This window comes from Ascaphus truei, chromosome 16 (assembly GCF_040206685.1).
Source record: "Ascaphus truei isolate aAscTru1 chromosome 16, aAscTru1.hap1, whole genome shotgun sequence".
Classification (NCBI taxonomy): domain Eukaryota; kingdom Metazoa; phylum Chordata; class Amphibia; order Anura; family Ascaphidae; genus Ascaphus; species Ascaphus truei.
Genome location: NC_134498.1, coordinates 28,818,604 through 28,836,761, shown reverse-complemented (window position 1 = coordinate 28,836,761; position 18,158 = coordinate 28,818,604). Strand labels below are relative to the sequence as shown.

Genomic DNA, 18,158 nt, shown 5'->3' with positions numbered 1-18,158 from the left:
AATATTTGTATACTGGAAGACACCTTACAGTCTCCTCAGTAGTTGACTGAGCTACTGATTGAGCAACCAGGGATATCCTTAAAACCAGACCAGTTGGTGGCCCTTGAGGACTGGAGTTGGCCTTCCCTGCTGTATGATGACCTTATCTACGTGAATATTATTGAGTGGATTGTAACCTCCCACACCCCCTACATAAGCCTGCCCTCTCCATCTGGGTTATTTCTTCACCCTCCGGCACAGATCTAACTTGCCTCACACGTGTCTCTTAGTCCTTACCTCACACCCACCACATCTCAAGTCTACCAATCCTCTTTTTATTTTGCCAACAGGGTTCACGCACAATGAGACACGTTTACAACAGATTGCTACATTGTAATGTCAGTTCACACAGGTGTAGGATAGTTATTCGTATTGTATTTAGCTGTGACAAATATTGTTTTGATCTATAGAGTCGTATGAAAATGCCAAAGACACACCACACTGTAAAACGCAAAGCTGATCTTGCATTTTATGGGAACATTACTCATTGTGACAAAGTTAGGGAGCCCACACACAATGCACCACGGTGCCAATTAATGAGATTAGTTATCCCTCCTGTTTAATGGAGTGGCCCTTCTCAGCTGTACAAAACCATTACTTATTTGCTGTGTTTTTATATACTCCTTCATTGAAAGACCCCAAGGGCACTGAACAGACCCTAACCAAAAAAAGTACTGTATTATATAGGTAATAAAAATAACAATAAAATGGACAATAAAACATTGGGATTAGGAAATCCCATCCAGGGTCATTTATCAAAAACAATATCTGGATTAGTAAAAAAAAAAAAAAAAAGAAGAAGAAGAAACCACAAGAATGTATTGAGTTATCAAGTGACACAATTACAAGATAATAACATCTTTAATTATATATTAAACATTTCCAAACACATTGTCATAATCTGTTCCATAACATTATTTATTGGTTGTGTAAGTAGATGCTTGGCAAGTCTTCCAGCAGAAGAGGTATGGGCAAATACAAAGGGACATTACAGGGACGGGACGTACTGCATAATAGTGTAACATGGGGTAGCGTAAATAATAATCTAATAATCTGGTCCAGACAGAGTCCGACCGCTGACCGCTTACCCAGGGCCAGGAACAGAAGTCTTCTGCCTCAGATTATTGTAAAGGGGGAGGGGGGCTGGGATGTATTGCAGAAGGGGAGACGAGTTATTGAGCAGGGGGCGTGGGCGGTTGAGCAGGGAGGTGGAAGGACATGCCCAGCAGAGGAAGGGGCCCAGCTGACCAGATATCAGGTCCCCATCTGCCACTGGGTGGTGGTCCCGGCTCTCTTCCCCTCCTCCGTCTGCGGCCCTGATACCATATAGTACACATGGGGATGAGCACAAGATCTATAATGCTTGAATTTTCTATTCCCTTGAATATAAATGATTGCACTATTAACTGTGCATTTCCCTCTTTTCACCATATTAAATAGGGGTCTGCAGTATGTAGAAAAAATGGTCAGAATAGCTCAGCCAAATGGCTACACCTTATTAACATACCAACAGACCTGCAGATAAGAGTGGGCACCTTCGCTGGGGCTTTGGTTTTAAAAAAAATAGAATGCTTTGGTTTTGCTGGAACTTGAATGGTTTTGGTAATTTAAGATTTATGTCGCAAAAAAAAGTCTAAATAAGCAAGACATTTTTTTCAAACTAGTTGAAAAAAAAAAAAAAAAGGTGGAAAACGAGGATAAGCTCCTCGGGTTTTTATGAGAATTTCTCATAGATTCTAAAAGATCATTCTAGAGCGGGGGTGCACAAACTGGGGGACGTGATATTTTCTGGGGGGGGGGGGGCTGGGTGCGGTGCTTACAGAGGCCCCCCCACTCTTCCCGAAGGTATTTAAATTAGATGCCGTGGGAGTGGCGAAGGCGCCTATAAGGTTCCTTACCTTGGCCGAGACGGCTCAAGGCAACGTGATGTCACATGACGTTGTGACGTCAGAACACCGGAGCCAAGGTAAGGAGGGGAGGGGGTGCAGGCAGGGGAGGGGGGGGGGGAGAGCCGGCAAGGGGGCACAGGGGAGAAAGATTGCACACCCCTGTTTTAGAGCACAACCCGAACTTCTAAACAATCTTTGCAATTCGAGTAGTTCAGGATGTGGAACCTGCTCATCCACACACGCAGCTTGTAGTGAGGGCACAGCACCCAAATCATCCTGCCTATGTTCAATAACCAGACCAGAACTTATATCCAGAATTCCAACATTCAAGAGGATTAAAGCGCACGACTCATCGCATCTCTACCCCGCGGAACGTCACAAGCGTCTCATATCTGAGCAGATACTTCTCTGTAAATGACAAATGGGCAGAGACAGAAATATTGGGAATAGAGATGCGGGGGGGAATTGTCACAAATGTTTTTCAAACCAGGCAAATTTGGACAATTTTTTTCTTCCTTTGGGGCAAAGTTTGCAAATACTGCAATTTTCATGAAAATCGAGTGGAAATTGCAAAAATTGTGGAAAGTGTTAGGAAATGTCATTTAAAGGTGCAATTCAAGTGATGTGTTTAAAAAAAATGATGTCACAGCTTCCCATTGGCCCACTTAACGCGGGAGCTTTGAAGCCGCCATTACATGAGCCACAGCTAGTCCAGGCGGAGCGGCTACCGGCACCCCCTACGGAGGTAGGTAGATCTGAAATTAATGGGGTGCAGCTCCGGTCGACCCCCTGCTTCAATCCTACTTTTTTATTGGCTTGCCTCTTTAAGAGACATTCAACAAAACAATGTGTGAAGCACATTTCAAGACTTTCACACAACTCTAAAGCTGAGTCCATAGAGACTTCAGCCGTGCGGAGGCGCGCTGAGGCTGAGGGAAAGCGGGTGCTTTCCCTGGCCTTAGTTCGCGCACCGTCTGGGGGTGTGTCGGGGGGCGGGCTAGTGACATCACGGAGCTGGTCCGCCCTCATTGGGCGAACCGCTCACGTGACCGGCACTGCGTTCCCCTCAGCGCTGAAACTAAAATGTTCTTGTTAGCTACGCTTCCGCACGCCTGCGGAAGCGTGCGCTAGCCCCTGCTAAAGCCGCTCTCATTGCGGCGGCAGGGGCTCACTGCCAAGCGTGTGCGCGGCTCAGCGCCGAAGCGCTGACCATGCCCGCGGCCTAATTGTCACAGATAGGTCTGTGCAGCCGTCTCCTGGTGCAAAGCATTTTTTCTTCTATGTGAACACGCGGAACATAACAAGTGCAGCAATAACCCCCAACAACCACAATTATCTTCAGATGTTTACTTTGCATTCTTGTCATAAGTTGTGATGTTCTTCCATGCCACAACTGTTCAGATGAATAAGGTCATCTGCTTTTAATAGTTCCCCTACCACTCCTCTGTGAAACTCACACCAGTCATTAAAACAGGCAAAGCTGAATCCCAAAATAGCACCTTCTTCTATGTCCCTGCCTCTGCTGCACTCTCTCTGCACTTTTGATTCCCTCTGTGTTCTGTTGTGTACAACACACAAAGATGAAAGTTGGAATAGCTGCTTTGATAGCTGGTATTGTTGGCGGAATTGGGGTTCTCTTGTTCCTTATTGCTTTTGGGACAGACTATTGGCTTCTGGCAACAGAGAACTGTGGGAACCGTGACGAGCTTTCTACTTCTGCAGAGGTAACCAACATAATCACACGCAAGTATGATAGAAGTGTGACAGTGTTTTGGGGTTCAGAACATCACTATATTTTATTTTCAAACCTACAGTAAAAGACCAATTTTCTTTAAATAAAAAAGGTGAATATTCTTCAAAAGGAAATCTCCCTGTGCTTATATAGTAAACATTATGTTTTTTGTTTAAAGGGTGTCTTTAAATATTTGCCTCATTGTTTAAAAGGATGCTATCCCACTACAAGTACAGTACAGTACTACAAGGGAGTTCTCATATCTAATACATAGAGTATGAATTGTATTTAAAAAGAGAGGTTGGCCTCCTGGATTATACTCTAGTCCTACACAGTACAGTACCGACCACTACCTTTTGATGCAACATTTATTTTTATGCTAATTTACAGTATAGGGGAATTCTAATAAGAGGTACTGTATAATTTCTCTGGCATGGTGGCAGAAATGATTATGATAATTTGCTTAGTAATTGGTGTGTAAAACAAAGGATTACCTATGGCAAGGTCGGTGGAAGCTCTTCTTTAAATATTTCATCAACATTGAGTTAATGCAATCTTAATGATATCCCTGTTATGGTGTTAATGAGCTTACTTGGTACACTGTATATTTCTGACATAGCTGTACTATGATAAAAAGCCACAAATCTGAGAGATATTTGCATATGTTATATAAGGACCTATTGGTGTAGTTAAGCAACTAACTGGTGGATTTCCAACACGTGTCTCATTTAATGCACAATACCTTATTTACAAAACCTGTTCCTGGCTATTTATGTGGCTAGTGCTACAAGCGCGGGCCAGCTTGTTAAGAAATAAAAAGAATCGTAGCAATGGACTCCTTGAATATTCGTGGTAGAGATACAGTGGTATTCATTAGAACATCTGGAGTTCCCACAGGACAGACGACCACCGATCTGAAACCTATCTGTGCAAAGTTTGCTCGCAGTTACTTGTTTGCAGCCAGACCTTCTCTGGTACTCTCTCCAAGTTTCCCCTTGATTTGGGGAACCATGGCTTGCAGTTAATGGTCAACAATAACTATGATAATTAGTCACCATACACAGTTATGGCCAATATTATTCCATGCGTTAATGCAATGCTGGTGCGTCATTTAGCCCCAAAATTTGGTGCAGTACCATTAACGCCGTTATTGACGCACTGCCGGATGCAATTTGTTCTAACACTATTTATCAAAGAACATTACAATGTACATTTGAGTTATGGTATTACCGGGAGTCTCATTTCTCCTTTATGGAAAGGACTTCTAATCTGGTTATACCTGTATTATGTTAGAGGCAAAAGTTCTTACCAACTGGATTTCTCCAATCCTATTACCTGTATTTGTACACTGACGGCATAATTTGCAATAATCCAGGATAATGAGATATGAAGATGAGCTCAAGTTAAATGAGAAGATTTTCCTTGATCATCAATCATTACCTTAATGTGAAATACAGAAGCAGCTTATATTGTTTTTCCAATTATTACGGTGTGGTACGTAAAATATGTGAATGTTCATCAATACTGCTTTGTAAATCATTATTTTATTTTCAGATAGCAGAGATTAGCAGTCTTGCAAGAATATGCCTCACATCCACATTGAACTGTATTCATTCGATATTTTGTTTCGCACTGTACTGTACACAATGGCAGCAGATACTGTAAGTCTTTTGCAGAAAGAGGTCATTGTGTGGAGAAATACAATTTCGGTTCCTGCAAAGAAAAATTAGCGCAAACGAGGTGTCACTTTAAATAACACACTGTCAAATAGACTCAAATTCCAAATAGTGGAAACGTGTAAAACAGTGAAAAAAAGTGAAAGAAATGATCACCGTCCAGGAGAGCTGAGCTGATTTAGGAGATGTTTCCCATCATCACATAGAATGGATAGCACAAAACTTTCACAGCGCAAGGGACTCTCCGTGATTCATGAAAAAAGGAAAAATATATATAGTGCAGATGTGCTAATAGCAAAGATTGAAAAGTGATCACAAAACTCTGAAATGCCCACACACGGGGTAGTAGATTTAGCCAGGCGTATTCAAATAAATCTGATCAGGAACTTAGTGTTGTGAAATGTGCCTGAACCTCCCTATAATATGAGAGAAAAAGACATACTGTAAAACAGATCAATTTTATAAGTAAAAAACACATGAGCCGTGATCTCACTCACATGCTCCTAATGTTAAAATGGCAATTCGACCACTCGCGGTCCTGTAGTCACGGCGTCCCGATCAGCCCTTCGCTCACTGAGATGTTGTCTGGCTTTTTTTTCTTTCCCTCTGTCGCGCTTCCGGGTTCCCGGGTGAAGACGCGTTCTGTAGCAAGGGCGTAGGCAGAGAAAACTCAGCCGCTCTTTCCAAAGTGCGGGTGACTGCGGCAGGTGGCGGACGACAGACAGATGTCATCGCCGTGAAGTAGTAAACAGGGACTATCCAAATGTGGACCAGTGCACCTGCCGATATCCATGCACCCCTGAGGAAGCTCATACCCGTTTTGAGTGAAACGCGTAGGGTGGTCCCTTACCTGTGTCTGCTGTCCGTCGTCCGCCGCAGTCTCCTGCCCTTTGGAAAGAGCCGCTGAGATTTCTCTGCCTGCGCCCTTGCTACCGGAAGCGCGACGGAGCCATAGAGGGAAAGAAAAAAAGCCAGTTAACATCTCAGTGACCGAAGGCCTGATCGGGACGCCGTGACTGCCATTTTAACATTAGGAGCATGTGAGCTGTTGGCGATCATGGCCCATGTTTTTTTTTTACTGATAAAGTTGATCCGTACTATATATTTTTCTCTCTCATATTATTGGGAGGTTCAGGCACATTTCACAACACTAAGTTCCTGATCAGATTTATCTGAATACGCCTGACTAACTCTAGTACCACGTCAGTGGGCATTTCAGAGATCTGTGATCACTTTTCAATGTTTGCTATTAGCCCGTCTGCACTATGTTTGTCTTTTTTTCATGAATAACGGTGAGTCCCACGCGCTGTGAAAGTTGTGTGCTAAGTTTGAGTTCCTGCTGGTTTTCTATGTAATATACTTTATCAATAGATGTGTATATCTTGCTCGGCAGTTAATGGCATTTAACGCTTCTCTTCTTTTCTAAAATGAGAATGTAACGGATTCTGGAAGAAGTGCCCTCACGTTCCACCATGAGGGCTTTTTTTGGCGGTGCTGGTTCAATGGGGAGGATTTCCAAGAGACTATATGGAACTTCTGGTTCAGTGAGTATTGTTGCAGTCGGTAACTTGTATGTATTATACTTACGGTAACTTTGTCAACTGCACATGTCTCCTTCTCTTTCCTTTTGCCATTGTAATTAATTACTGCACTTGTAAGATCATCCAGCAAACTTTGCAAAAATAATATTCCATGTTCACACCCTTTTTCCTTGTACTCTAACAATGGTTGCCAAATGCTTTATAATTCTGTTCTCTGCATTATTTTCCCAGTTAGATATTACTGTCACGGGAGACCAGGACAATTTACACCAGGGATCAATACACTAGACAGAACTGTAGAGTTGAACAAAAGTGAATTTATTGGAAAAAGTTTCCACAAACTTCCAGTACATAAACCACCCACACAAACTCACCCAACTGGGGGAACAACCTAAAGTCCTAGGTGCGGGGACCTCCGTCTAGAATCTTACCCCAATACGCGTTCCCAACTTGCGCCGCTGTTATCTGTAGTATGGGCAGCACTGCCCTTCTCTCTGCTGGCTAGCATTTTTAAATTCCCCACAATTGCTTCACTCCAAACAGTTCCAGCCAATGCTGCACACAGCAACAACGGATGCTCCAGACCCCTGGACAGTATCTTCTCAGTTCCCTTCAACTCCCTGTCAGCTCTTCCTTTACAGCGGTTCTGCAAGTCCCCTGTGATCACACAACCTTCACCAAGTATAACCAGTACAGAATGACTCTCTTGAGGCTGGGGAGAAGGAATATTTATACCCCTGTCCCAATCAGGGCTATGCCAGCTTGTCTGTGAAGGAACAATATTCCTGGTCTCTGCACACGGCCCTAGACCCGGTTGATGAGATTACTGGGGTTGAAGGTGGGCCAGGATAATGCTGATACAATCCCCTTCCACAGGCAAACCATACAGATACAGCCCCAGGGCTTACAGCTTTCTTGTAGAACAAGTCCACTCAGCAGGTGGTCGACCTCTCCCTGGTTCCTCAACAATGAGTCTAATCCCATCACAGAGTCCAGGCCTACAATACCAAACTCTGATGTCATTCCGGCCCAGTTTGCAAGAGTTAACCCCTACAGGTCCCCACTCTTGAACAGCGCTGTAGATCACCGTTTCACAGACTTTAAGAGGAACATACAGTTGTGTGAAAAAGAAAGTACACTCTCTTTGAATTCTATGGTTTTACATATCAGGACATAATAACAATCATCTGTTCCTTAGCAGGTCTTGAAACTAGGTAAATACAACATCAGATGAACAACAACAACACATGACATATTACACCGTGTCATGATTTATTTAACAAAAATAAAGCGAAAATGGAAAAGCCATGTGTGAAAAACTAAGTACACCTTATGATTCAATAGCTTGTAGAACCACCTTTAGTAGCAATAACTTAATATAACTCAAAATATCTTCACCCCTTCTCTGCCAGAGGGGGAAGCTCCCTACCCATAGCTGAACCATGTATTGTATGTCTCTGTGGCATTAAAAGGGGTTTCATTATAAAACAAGATAAATTAAAATGCTCCATCATATTTTAATTGACTGCAAACCTTTAATTCAATAGTCTCACTTTAATCTGCTACTATATTTTTTCCAAAATGCCTTTATTTTCCCTTATTGACATTGATTGCGCCAGTTTTGTATGGGGGAGCGAGATGGGGTCGTGCAGTCAGATTATAGGATGACTACACGTATTACAAAGTCCTGTTCTGCTGTTCATTTCCAGGTTTTATTTCTTTATTCATGGTCACACTATGCTCTAACACAAATAAATTCAACTTAACAACAGAGAAATAAGACAGAGACATGTGCACTCGAGGCTCCGTCACTGACGCCCTTCAGCCTGTTCAGACGCCCGGAACCCCGCATCTGATCTAGAACCGTAGGCTCAGCTCGATACTGCAAACAATGATGAACACAATTGGAGACATACACTGTTCATCTTTAATAATAATCGTCATGACGGCATCTTCATAAAACACTACTAGCGTTAATCATTAAACTAAGATAATGCCGATAGAGACTTCAACGGGAGTTTCCATGCGATAATCCTCCGATTGGCACAACTGCAGTTTAATGGATAACCCTGTATATATTTATACAATTTGAAACATACTTCATGCAAGAACCATAATTCTTTCATACCCTGCGCTGATCAATATGTGCTGTATCAGATTGTGTTAGATGTTGTGGATTATCAGTTGTCAAACTCAATAAATACTGTATGCTGTCAATAAGTGACTGTTCTAATCAGATATATATCCCATTTTGATGCGGTGTTCTTAACCCTTTCATATCATGATACCGTAACATACTGTGTATGTGTTGCACAGCCTCCCAGGGGTTAAATAAAGAAATAATGTACAAAACCAGTATAGCTAATTCATTGATCTAAAGTTCAACAAGCATTATCAATTCGTATTGGGGCGTTTATCAAGTGAATACTTGTTTGTGATTTACAATGACTGAGATACGTTTGTGTGGTTCAACCGATGTTTTAATCTGCACCAACCATTTGTTTTTGAAGCCAGCCAAGCACATCCCAAACATTGCATCCCAGGCTACCTGTTCCCTATGCCAATCGCTCAAGGACCAGTTCCGCACCCCTCTTATGATGCCACTGCAGGTATGCCATCTTAAAATGTTTTATTTAGCTTTGCAGGCGCTTTGAGCTGAGGTTTCTGCACAACCCTATCATATAATATAGCATATATTGGTTTTGCATTGAAAGTGTATTAGTGCTGCATTTGACCCTCATCAAAGTTAGACAGTTCTGCGGTACACTAGAGAACAAGCATTTGCATCACAAGTAAGGCTTGTAATATAGTGTGTGCTGGTGCGCGTGCGGGCGCATGGCGTTGCTCGTGCACGTGGCGCGCACGTTTTGTTTCTATAGCGCAAGCAGTGATGTACGCAGCTAGGGGGCGTGGCTCTGACATCACAGCGTTAGGCCGCGCTGTGATTGGCTCGCAGAGTCACGTGGTGCGGCAGCAGAGCAAAAATACGAATTTCTTGTGTTTCCGCAGATCTGCCGCGCCATCGCTCACGGTCATGCGCATGCGTCTCAGGTGTAGCAATTTCAGGCTCACACCCTGAAATTATCATTGACGCGCGCGCACTACATTACAAGCCTAACGTCACTTACAGGGGGTTGTGGGTATTTGTAGCCGTACAGGAGACAGTACTACTTTGATATATTTTTTACAGTGAATAGTCCATATGTTGTTAAATAGAGAATGACTGTACATGGAGTAATATACAGTAGATAACATTTTTTTTTTCTTAAAATCTACTATTACCACACCCTGCTTATTTCCCGGATTCCCGGCACTGTAAAGGTTAACTTAGCCTATTGTTACTCAATGTGAGGGTTAAAACACTCAGAACTGTAGGTGCCTCCCCTTGGCGCGGTTCCACACAATTTCAAATATCTATACAATGTGTATACTGGGCTTTTCTTGTAAAGCCCTCACACAGAGGACATATACCATCTGTCTCTGTATATCAATCTTTGCAATGGGACCATCCCGCTGCCTATTAGGACCTCTTCCAGGACTGATTACTCAGAGCTTTTCTGTTTACTGCTGGAATATTATCTATATTTGCAAAGGCATAATGATTAAAAAAAAATAAATGCGTTGGTGTTTGATATATTGTATATACAGTATGATAATAACTCAGCTTGTATTTATATACATGCACAAAACACAATCACAATCTGAACTGTGTCACTTTATTCGTGTGACTGCTGCATCAGCTGCAAATATACTGCACTTTGGTGATAAAAAGAGAAAGAATAGCCCTTCTGCAGGACTTTTTGATTTACAATACAGTAAATACGTGCCGCAGTCGAGAAGATTTCAGAGGAAATTGATCTTCCCATAAACATGGAACCATATAGGTAACACTGTTACATGTGCGCAGTTTCATTCATGGAATGGATGATCATATTGTGGAGGTGCCCTGAAATTACCTTTAGGTTCATAATTAGTCTCTTTGGGATTTCTTGTAAACAAACATTGTATATAACCTTGTGCTTGACATTTGAAACACAGCCCAATATTCAGTATTCTGTGTCTATACTTCATAATGTGGTAATAGCTTTGTCCCTATGTAAATCTCATCTTCCCAGTGTTTCTTCCTGGAAATTCGACCATCTGCTCCCTTTCCTTCTATGGCGGTGTTTTGACCTTGGGTTAACCCAGTTTGCAATACCGTCTGACCCTTTCATTTCCACACTAGGGATGATTAAGGCTTAAGTACCGGTGAATTATCAGGTTGTTTTGTCAGCACAGTGACAAATAAATAGTACAGATGTGGCAGATGTATTACCCCCATTAGAGCAAAATAACGTGTTAAATAATGCACGCGTTATCGCCTTAACCATTGTGTTAACGCACCACATGGCGCTGACGGGAGCTGTAACGTCTCTCATAACTCTTTTTTTTGCTTATGCAACGGGGAAGGTGATAAATCTTCAATACAACTTTTGGGGGGAATTAGTGTATGTATAAATTTAATTTATGAACTCAGCAAGCACGCTAATATATACTTAGCTGAAGGATCTGACCTTCCACCAATGGGAACAAGAAGAAAGACTGCACTGACGGCTAGCAGGGTAAAACAATTAAAACCAAATAAAGCTCAGAAATTAGTCAAATGAACAGTACGGTTTTATAAAACAGCCACTGACCACGAGAAAACCACTCTACATTGGTCCATCAATCACAATCATTGAACAGAGGGCACGGGGTACCTCAATATGATACTTTGACTGGCTATTGTATAATCTTATTGTCTTTTAATGCAGACACGAAGATGACCGCCGAGCATGTAGCACAGATTATAATGGTACTGCATCTACAAAGTATATTTAGTGCTAACCGTAGCAGCACAAGCCTTTAGCTTCCTGAAGACTGGCCACGGCTGAAGACTAACCTGACTACTGAGGGATTACACTACTTTAAAAAAAAAATGTATTTGTTTTAATTGCCAGTGTACAGAGGCTTCTGGACGGCATTCATCATACTAGCTGTTGCTGCCAGTCTGGTGGGAGGATTGCTGTTGGTGTGTGCCGTTCCCTTTGTGGCTGCCCGGCTCTATAAAGTGGGAGGCGGATTCCTCATCACTTCTGGTAAGTTGCCAAGTCTCAGTAATTAGATACACTGATGCCTTGAATGCCAAATCCGGTGTTAGTGTGTCTGAAGGGAAGGAACACGGCTGATTTATGAGAATCACGTCAACAAACTCAACTCCTTAGATACAGGGCTTTGTTTTCTTTTATTTAAAACTATTATGAAACTTTTAATACAGATCTTGCGTTACAGAAAAAAATGACATATTTTAATGTCCGTTCCATCTTTTCCTTTGTGAATGGGGGTTTGGCTGCGAATGGAACGAATGAGCCACAAATGCAAAAATCACACAGAGATGCCAAAGTGCAAATGATAATTAAGTCATCATCTGTTCATTCTTCTATGAAACCATTTGAAGGTGCAACCCCACAAACTCATCCCAAAATATACTTTTGTTTGGCCAATGAGTTTCCCGGCCTCTCTCCCCTTGATCACAGATCTTATTTCAAAGTTATTTGGCACTGGGCATTTGTTGATAAAATATGAATGCAGAATAATGTTTTAGGGGCTTGAAAAAGATGATTAGTTACATAGTAAATTCTTCCAAACTAACTTAACACCTTCAGTGCTGAAACTGAGACCTGACCCCTGCACCATTTGAATCAAAGCAGCCGTATTCCCCTAGTACGCATCTATCTCCTAATGAAAGAAATACATATGGTCTATTTTATGTCATAGCGCTCTTCAAAGGATGGGTTCCCGAGTTCAACTTAAACAAATATATCATCGTTGTTACGGTAAAAGTCCTTAACTGCATTCCTTGAGTACCGAGGAAAAGGTGATTAAATGTTCTTTTTTGACATGAAAAATGCTGTATTTAAAAATGCACAAGTTCTGAAGATTGGGCGTCTTTAATTCGTTTTTTTTCAATAGAAATATCAAGAAATTCCAAGTCAGAAAAGTGCATTTAGTGCGTTTTTGCCCAAAATTCACTTATTGTGTTTTACCTCCACAACGACGATATTAAACAAATACTGAAATGTGGAACACACGTGACAAATGCATACCGTCCATAGCCTATTTGGCGAATGTTTTTGGGTCCTGTGCCTGTGAAACAGAACACTGTATATCTGTGGCATGCTGCATAGGTTGGGAGACGTTCTTGTGGATTGCTTGGAAGCACCTCGGGCCAGCACCAGTAGAATTACACTGTTCTCTTATTTTTATGTGCAAAGTGTTAGAAGTTCTGCAAATAGTGGACATGTCATACTGTACATGCCAGTTCCAGTTCGTTTCATTAACAAAATATTATTTTAATTAGGGCTTCACCTTTGAAAGTATGAATAGAAGTAGGCCGACACTTTGTAAACAGTATGACGCATGATAGTCCAGTGATGGCCATTTGATTATTGTGGGCAGATGTCCTAAAGCAGAGGTCCCCAACTCCAGTCCTAAAGGACCACTAACAGTGCAGGTTTTACGGATACCCCTGCTAGAGCACAGGTGGTGCCGTCAAAATGATTGGGCCACCTGTGCTAATGAGAGGCTATCCTTAAATCCTGCACTGTTAGCGGTCCTTGAGGACTGGAGTTGCTGACCTCTGTCCTAAACGTCTCCCCTCGCCCACTATTAATATGGGGAAAAGGACGAGGAGCACATGGTTAACACCGTTTTAATTTCCATTCATTTGCATGGAAGCCAACGTATCATTAACCGTGTGTTACCTTGCTGCTCATCACATTACGCACAGGTAGCTCATAACTGGACGATACTTCCAGGTATCCACTTATCGAGGACAGACCCTTTTATGAGGTAATAACACCAGAGTTCAATGTTATTGCTGCTAATTCTTCCGAGGTACTACAACTCCACTGTAAATACAGCTCAGTTTAGTGGCGGAAATACTGACAAGGGAAACCCCAACAGAATAAGGAAGACATGCTTGAAGAGAGATTTTGGCAGTGAAAAGGTGAACCATTTTTGGTAGTGGAAGGATTACCAATGCACAGCTTCTTAATGAATTAAGGGCCCCTTCAGCACAGAAGGGGATTATTTCCTTTGGCAGCTTCCTACTGGACAGAGGCCAAGATAGATCGTTTTGCTAATTTTCCGCTCAGCAGACAATGCATTTCTAAAAAAAAAAAAAAATGGATGTACAACAGCTCAACAGCATGTCTAGTTAAATGAAAATAGTTCGACATGACATGAGAAAGGGAGATGCAAATATACAGTATTATCACTGCAAGTGATGAACGTACAGCAACTTTCGCTGTGTGTGTATTTTGTCCCTTATAAAACATTTGATAATCATGTGGACAGCAGTATGAAAATACCGTGACCATGTATTAATGAGCTGGTCGAAGCTCTGAAAGGGTTAAAGGGTCTATTGTTATTTGTAATAGAGTTGGGTGAATAATATACGCTGGTTTGCAACTTTGGCAAATGTTGGACAGTAGCGGCTGTCGAACAAGTCTCAAAGATATGAAACTTTTATAGAAATGAAAGTACTTAGAGGGCCTCTCGATCCCAATATTTGCTAATATTTGGGGGTCGATGTATCAACGTAGAGAACCGTTTTGTACATTTGATGTTGAAAGTTAGATTTACGCTGCTTCAGATACAGAGGCTTTTTGTTTGAAAATTTAATTTTGGTAAAAGAATGGTGCGGAGAGACGCAGAATGTGATACATCTCATTATAATCTGTGCCCCATGTAACTCCCCCAACGCCCCCTACTGACTCTCCCCAAGGTGCATGCTGGGGCAGAGACGCAGAATGTGATACATCTCATTATAATCTGTGCCCCATGTAACTCCCCCAACGCCCCCTACTGACTCTCCCCAAGGTGCAAACTGGGGCAGAGACGCAGAATGTGATACATCTCATTATAATCTGTGCCCCATGTAACTCCCCCAACGCCCCCTACTGACTCTCCCCAAGGTGCAAACTGGGGCAGAGACGCAGAATGTGATACATCTCATTATAATCTGTGCCCCATGTAACTCCCCCAACGCCCCCTACTGACTCTCCCCAAGGTGCATGCTGGGGCAGAGACACATAATGTGATACATCTCATTATAATCTGTGCACCATGCAACTCCCCCCCCCCAACTCCTCCTACTGACTCTCCCCAAGGTGCAAACTGGGGCAGAGACGCAGAATGTGATACATCTCATTATAATCTGTGCACCATGTAACTCCCCCCAACGCCTCCTACTGACTCTCCCCAAGGTGCAAACTGGGGCAGAGACGCAGAATGTGATACATCTCATTATAATCTGTGCACCATGTAACTCCCCCCAACTCCTCCTACTGACTCTCCCCAAGGTGCAAACTGGGACAGAGACGCAGAATGTGATACATCTCATAAACTATGCACCTTGTAACTCCCCTCCCCCCTACGCCTCCCAACTCCTCCTCCTGACTCTTCCCAAGGTGCAAGCTGGGCAGGGACGCAGAATGTGATACATCTCATTATAATCGGTGCACCATGTAACTCCCCCCAACTCCTCCTACTAACACTCCGTAAAGTGCAAGCTGGGACAGAGACACAGCATATGATACATCTCATTATAATATGTGCACCATGTAACTCCCCCCAACTCCTCCTACTGACTCTCCCCAAGGTGCAAGCTGGGGCAGATGGGGCAACATAGTTTGATACATAGATGCAGGATGACAATGCTCTGGTTTTGTGCCAGAATTGCCTTGAAACATAGACGCCTTCTCCTTGGAACATGTGAATATAGGCAAAGTTTTGTGAAGTTTTGATTCACTCAGTCACATTTGGCCCATTTCCCAAACCATACAAGTAGAATAATAATAATAATTTTATTTCTTATAGCGCTTTTCTCCCAATGCACGTAGCATTATACATAGGAATTTTTACCTAAACAGTCCCTGCCCAGATGATCTTACAATCTATATTTTTGGTACCCGATACATCTGAGCCACTGATTGAGCCACCTGTGCTGAAGCAGGGATATCCTGGAAACCTGACCTGTTGGTGGCCCTTGAGCACTGGCATTAGCCACCCCTAACTTAAGAGGTTATAGTTACATGTTAACTTGATTATCCGTAAATATACTTATATCCAACGTTTTTTCTATGCAACGGAAATTGTGAACTAATGGATGGCTTATAACCTTATCTTCAGGAGGTTTGCTGGCCCTGCTGCTAATTCTCTTCGTCATGTGGAAGGAGTTTGCGGCTGATCTGCAGAAGTACATTCTCCTAGAAAGAATTCAGAAATGCCTGCCCGATACTCATATCCATGTGTATTATGGATGGTCCTTTATGTTTGCTGCCGCCGGGACGCCTCTGGTCTTACTCTCCGGACTTCTGTTCCTCTTTATCGGTCGAAGCATTCGTCCAGAAGAGAAATAAATAGGACAACTTGAGAAACATTAAAAGAAGATTCTTTACCATAGATCTGGGCACAGAGCAATTTAGAGAAGGGACATTTTATGTCTATATTCATAAGCAGCCAGCTGTGAGAACCTGATTAAGAGTTAGTGTGGGAGACAATATAAAGCAAATCCTACAAGCATGCACGTCATTTTCAAAATGGAATGAGTAATACACATGGTTGAGTTCTGTAATGTTTTCAGTGTTACCGTGTATGTATACGAATATACCTAGAGATGCTGTTTGTGGTACGTGCTAGTGTAGGGATGGCCAACTCCAGTCCTCAAGGGCCACCAACAGGCCAGGTATTGGGGATATCCCTGCTTCAGCACAGGTGGCTCAATCATTGAGCCACTGTGCTGAAGCAGGGATTTTCTTAAACCTGACCAGTTGGTGGCCCTTGAGGACTGGAGATGGCCACCCCATGTGCTAGTGTATTATTAACTTCCAATAAAATGTCAAGGAAATCTAACAAAAGGACTGATACGGTAATATATAAGAAGTGGGTTTTTACCATTGCTTAAATCAGTGAGAGTCCCTGCAATCACATTAAAACGTTTAGGAGGAATCTATTCTGCATTGACTTAATCTGTGGTTCAATGTCATTTGCCTGCTAATGTTATTTAAAAGATCAACTTGACAAACTCTGAACGGTCTAATTTTAATCCTGATCAACAGATCTAACAACTGCTTTGTGAAAGTTTGTTTGTGTGTTCGTGAATTCATAGCTTTAATGATATTTCTGTAAATGTAGAGTGTTATTTATGGTACAACATGATATGGGCCATAGAAATTAATTGTATTTATGATATAGTACAGTAGGGCCTCTTGCAACAAATGGATTTCTGTGTCAAACTGACTTTTAGCAGGATTAACGAAGTGACTGAAAAAACTAGTTCATCCTTTAGTGTCTATCAAAAGTAAGAAATGTTCAAGTTTCTTAGGAAGATAAGTTTGTGTCAGACCATACGGGAAACTCTTCTAGAATCACAAAATAATGAGAAACTGTAGCAAGAGAATTTGATAAATGTCATTATTATAAGTGCATCACGTAATCTGCCTCAGATTTCTCCTATTGCTCCAAGCTCCCACATCCCTGCAATGTTTGCTGATTGAAATGGGAAAATGTGGATCAAAGTATCCTGATACTTTGGCACTGAGGTGTATGTTATAATGATTTGGTAAATAATGTATGCAGGACTTCTAGTTACATTTTACCGTGACCCACAGACAATTGCAATTAAATCTGAAAAAACTCTGTCACCATCAAATACAATCGTAGATTTATTTATTTATAAAATGTGTTACCAGGAAGTGATACATTGAGAGTTACCTCTCGTTTTCAAGTATGTCCTGGGCACAGAGTTATGATAACAATACATGGTTACCTGAAAAGAACAGAGGTTATACAGTCAATTCACAGACATTCCATGGACAGTTAGAGTTGGAAAATTGGGTGCAGGGGATAAAAAGGCTGGTGAGTTTCAGATTGAAATAGAGCAGCTTTAAAATCACCAAAAATCAGCAAATGGCTCACACCCTTCAGCTGCGCCAAAGGCTGTCCGCCATTGGAGTGATGCAGATGTAGACTGAAGGGGTTCAGATTGAATGCAGCTGTGGTTTCAAAGTCCTTTGTCCTCCTGGGTCATTAACATTCCAGTGGACGGGGTTGACACATAGCAGTAAGCAAACACCGATATTAACCCTTAGCACGCTGGTTCTGTGCAGAGGGGAGCAGCTCTTGGGGGAACCCTTTCAGGCGTCGTCTGCCTTTGGGGCGACGCAGATGTAGACTGTGTAGATTGTGGATTATAATA

At 42.2% G+C, this 18,158-nt stretch overlaps 1 protein-coding gene across 1 annotated transcript; it reads left to right on the top strand.

Annotated features, from left to right (window-relative positions):
* The first annotated feature begins 3,421 nt into the window (after nt 1-3,421).
* LOC142467331 (transmembrane protein 182-like) lies at nt 3,422-17,617 on the top strand. The gene is made up of 5 exons (XM_075572889.1): nt 3,422-3,652; nt 6,769-6,880; nt 9,388-9,486; nt 11,857-11,994; nt 16,091-17,617. The coding sequence occupies exons 1-5, from the start codon at nt 3,509-3,511 to the stop codon at nt 16,318-16,320; spliced, it is 723 nt and encodes a 240-aa protein (XP_075429004.1). The 5' UTR covers nt 3,422-3,508; the 3' UTR covers nt 16,321-17,617.
* The last annotated feature ends 541 nt before the right edge of the window (nt 17,618-18,158 follow it).

Coding starts and splice junctions, on each gene's coding strand:
- LOC142467331 (XM_075572889.1), top strand. CDS start 3,509: ATGAAAGTTGGAATAGCTGCTTTGATAGCTGGTATTGTTGGCGGAATT. Junction 6,881..9,387: donor TATATGGAACTTCTGGTTCA/GTGAGTATTGTT, acceptor TTGTTTTTGAAG/CCAGCCAAGCACATCCCAAA. Junction 11,995..16,090: donor CGGATTCCTCATCACTTCTG/GTAAGTTGCCAA, acceptor CCTTATCTTCAG/GAGGTTTGCTGGCCCTGCTG.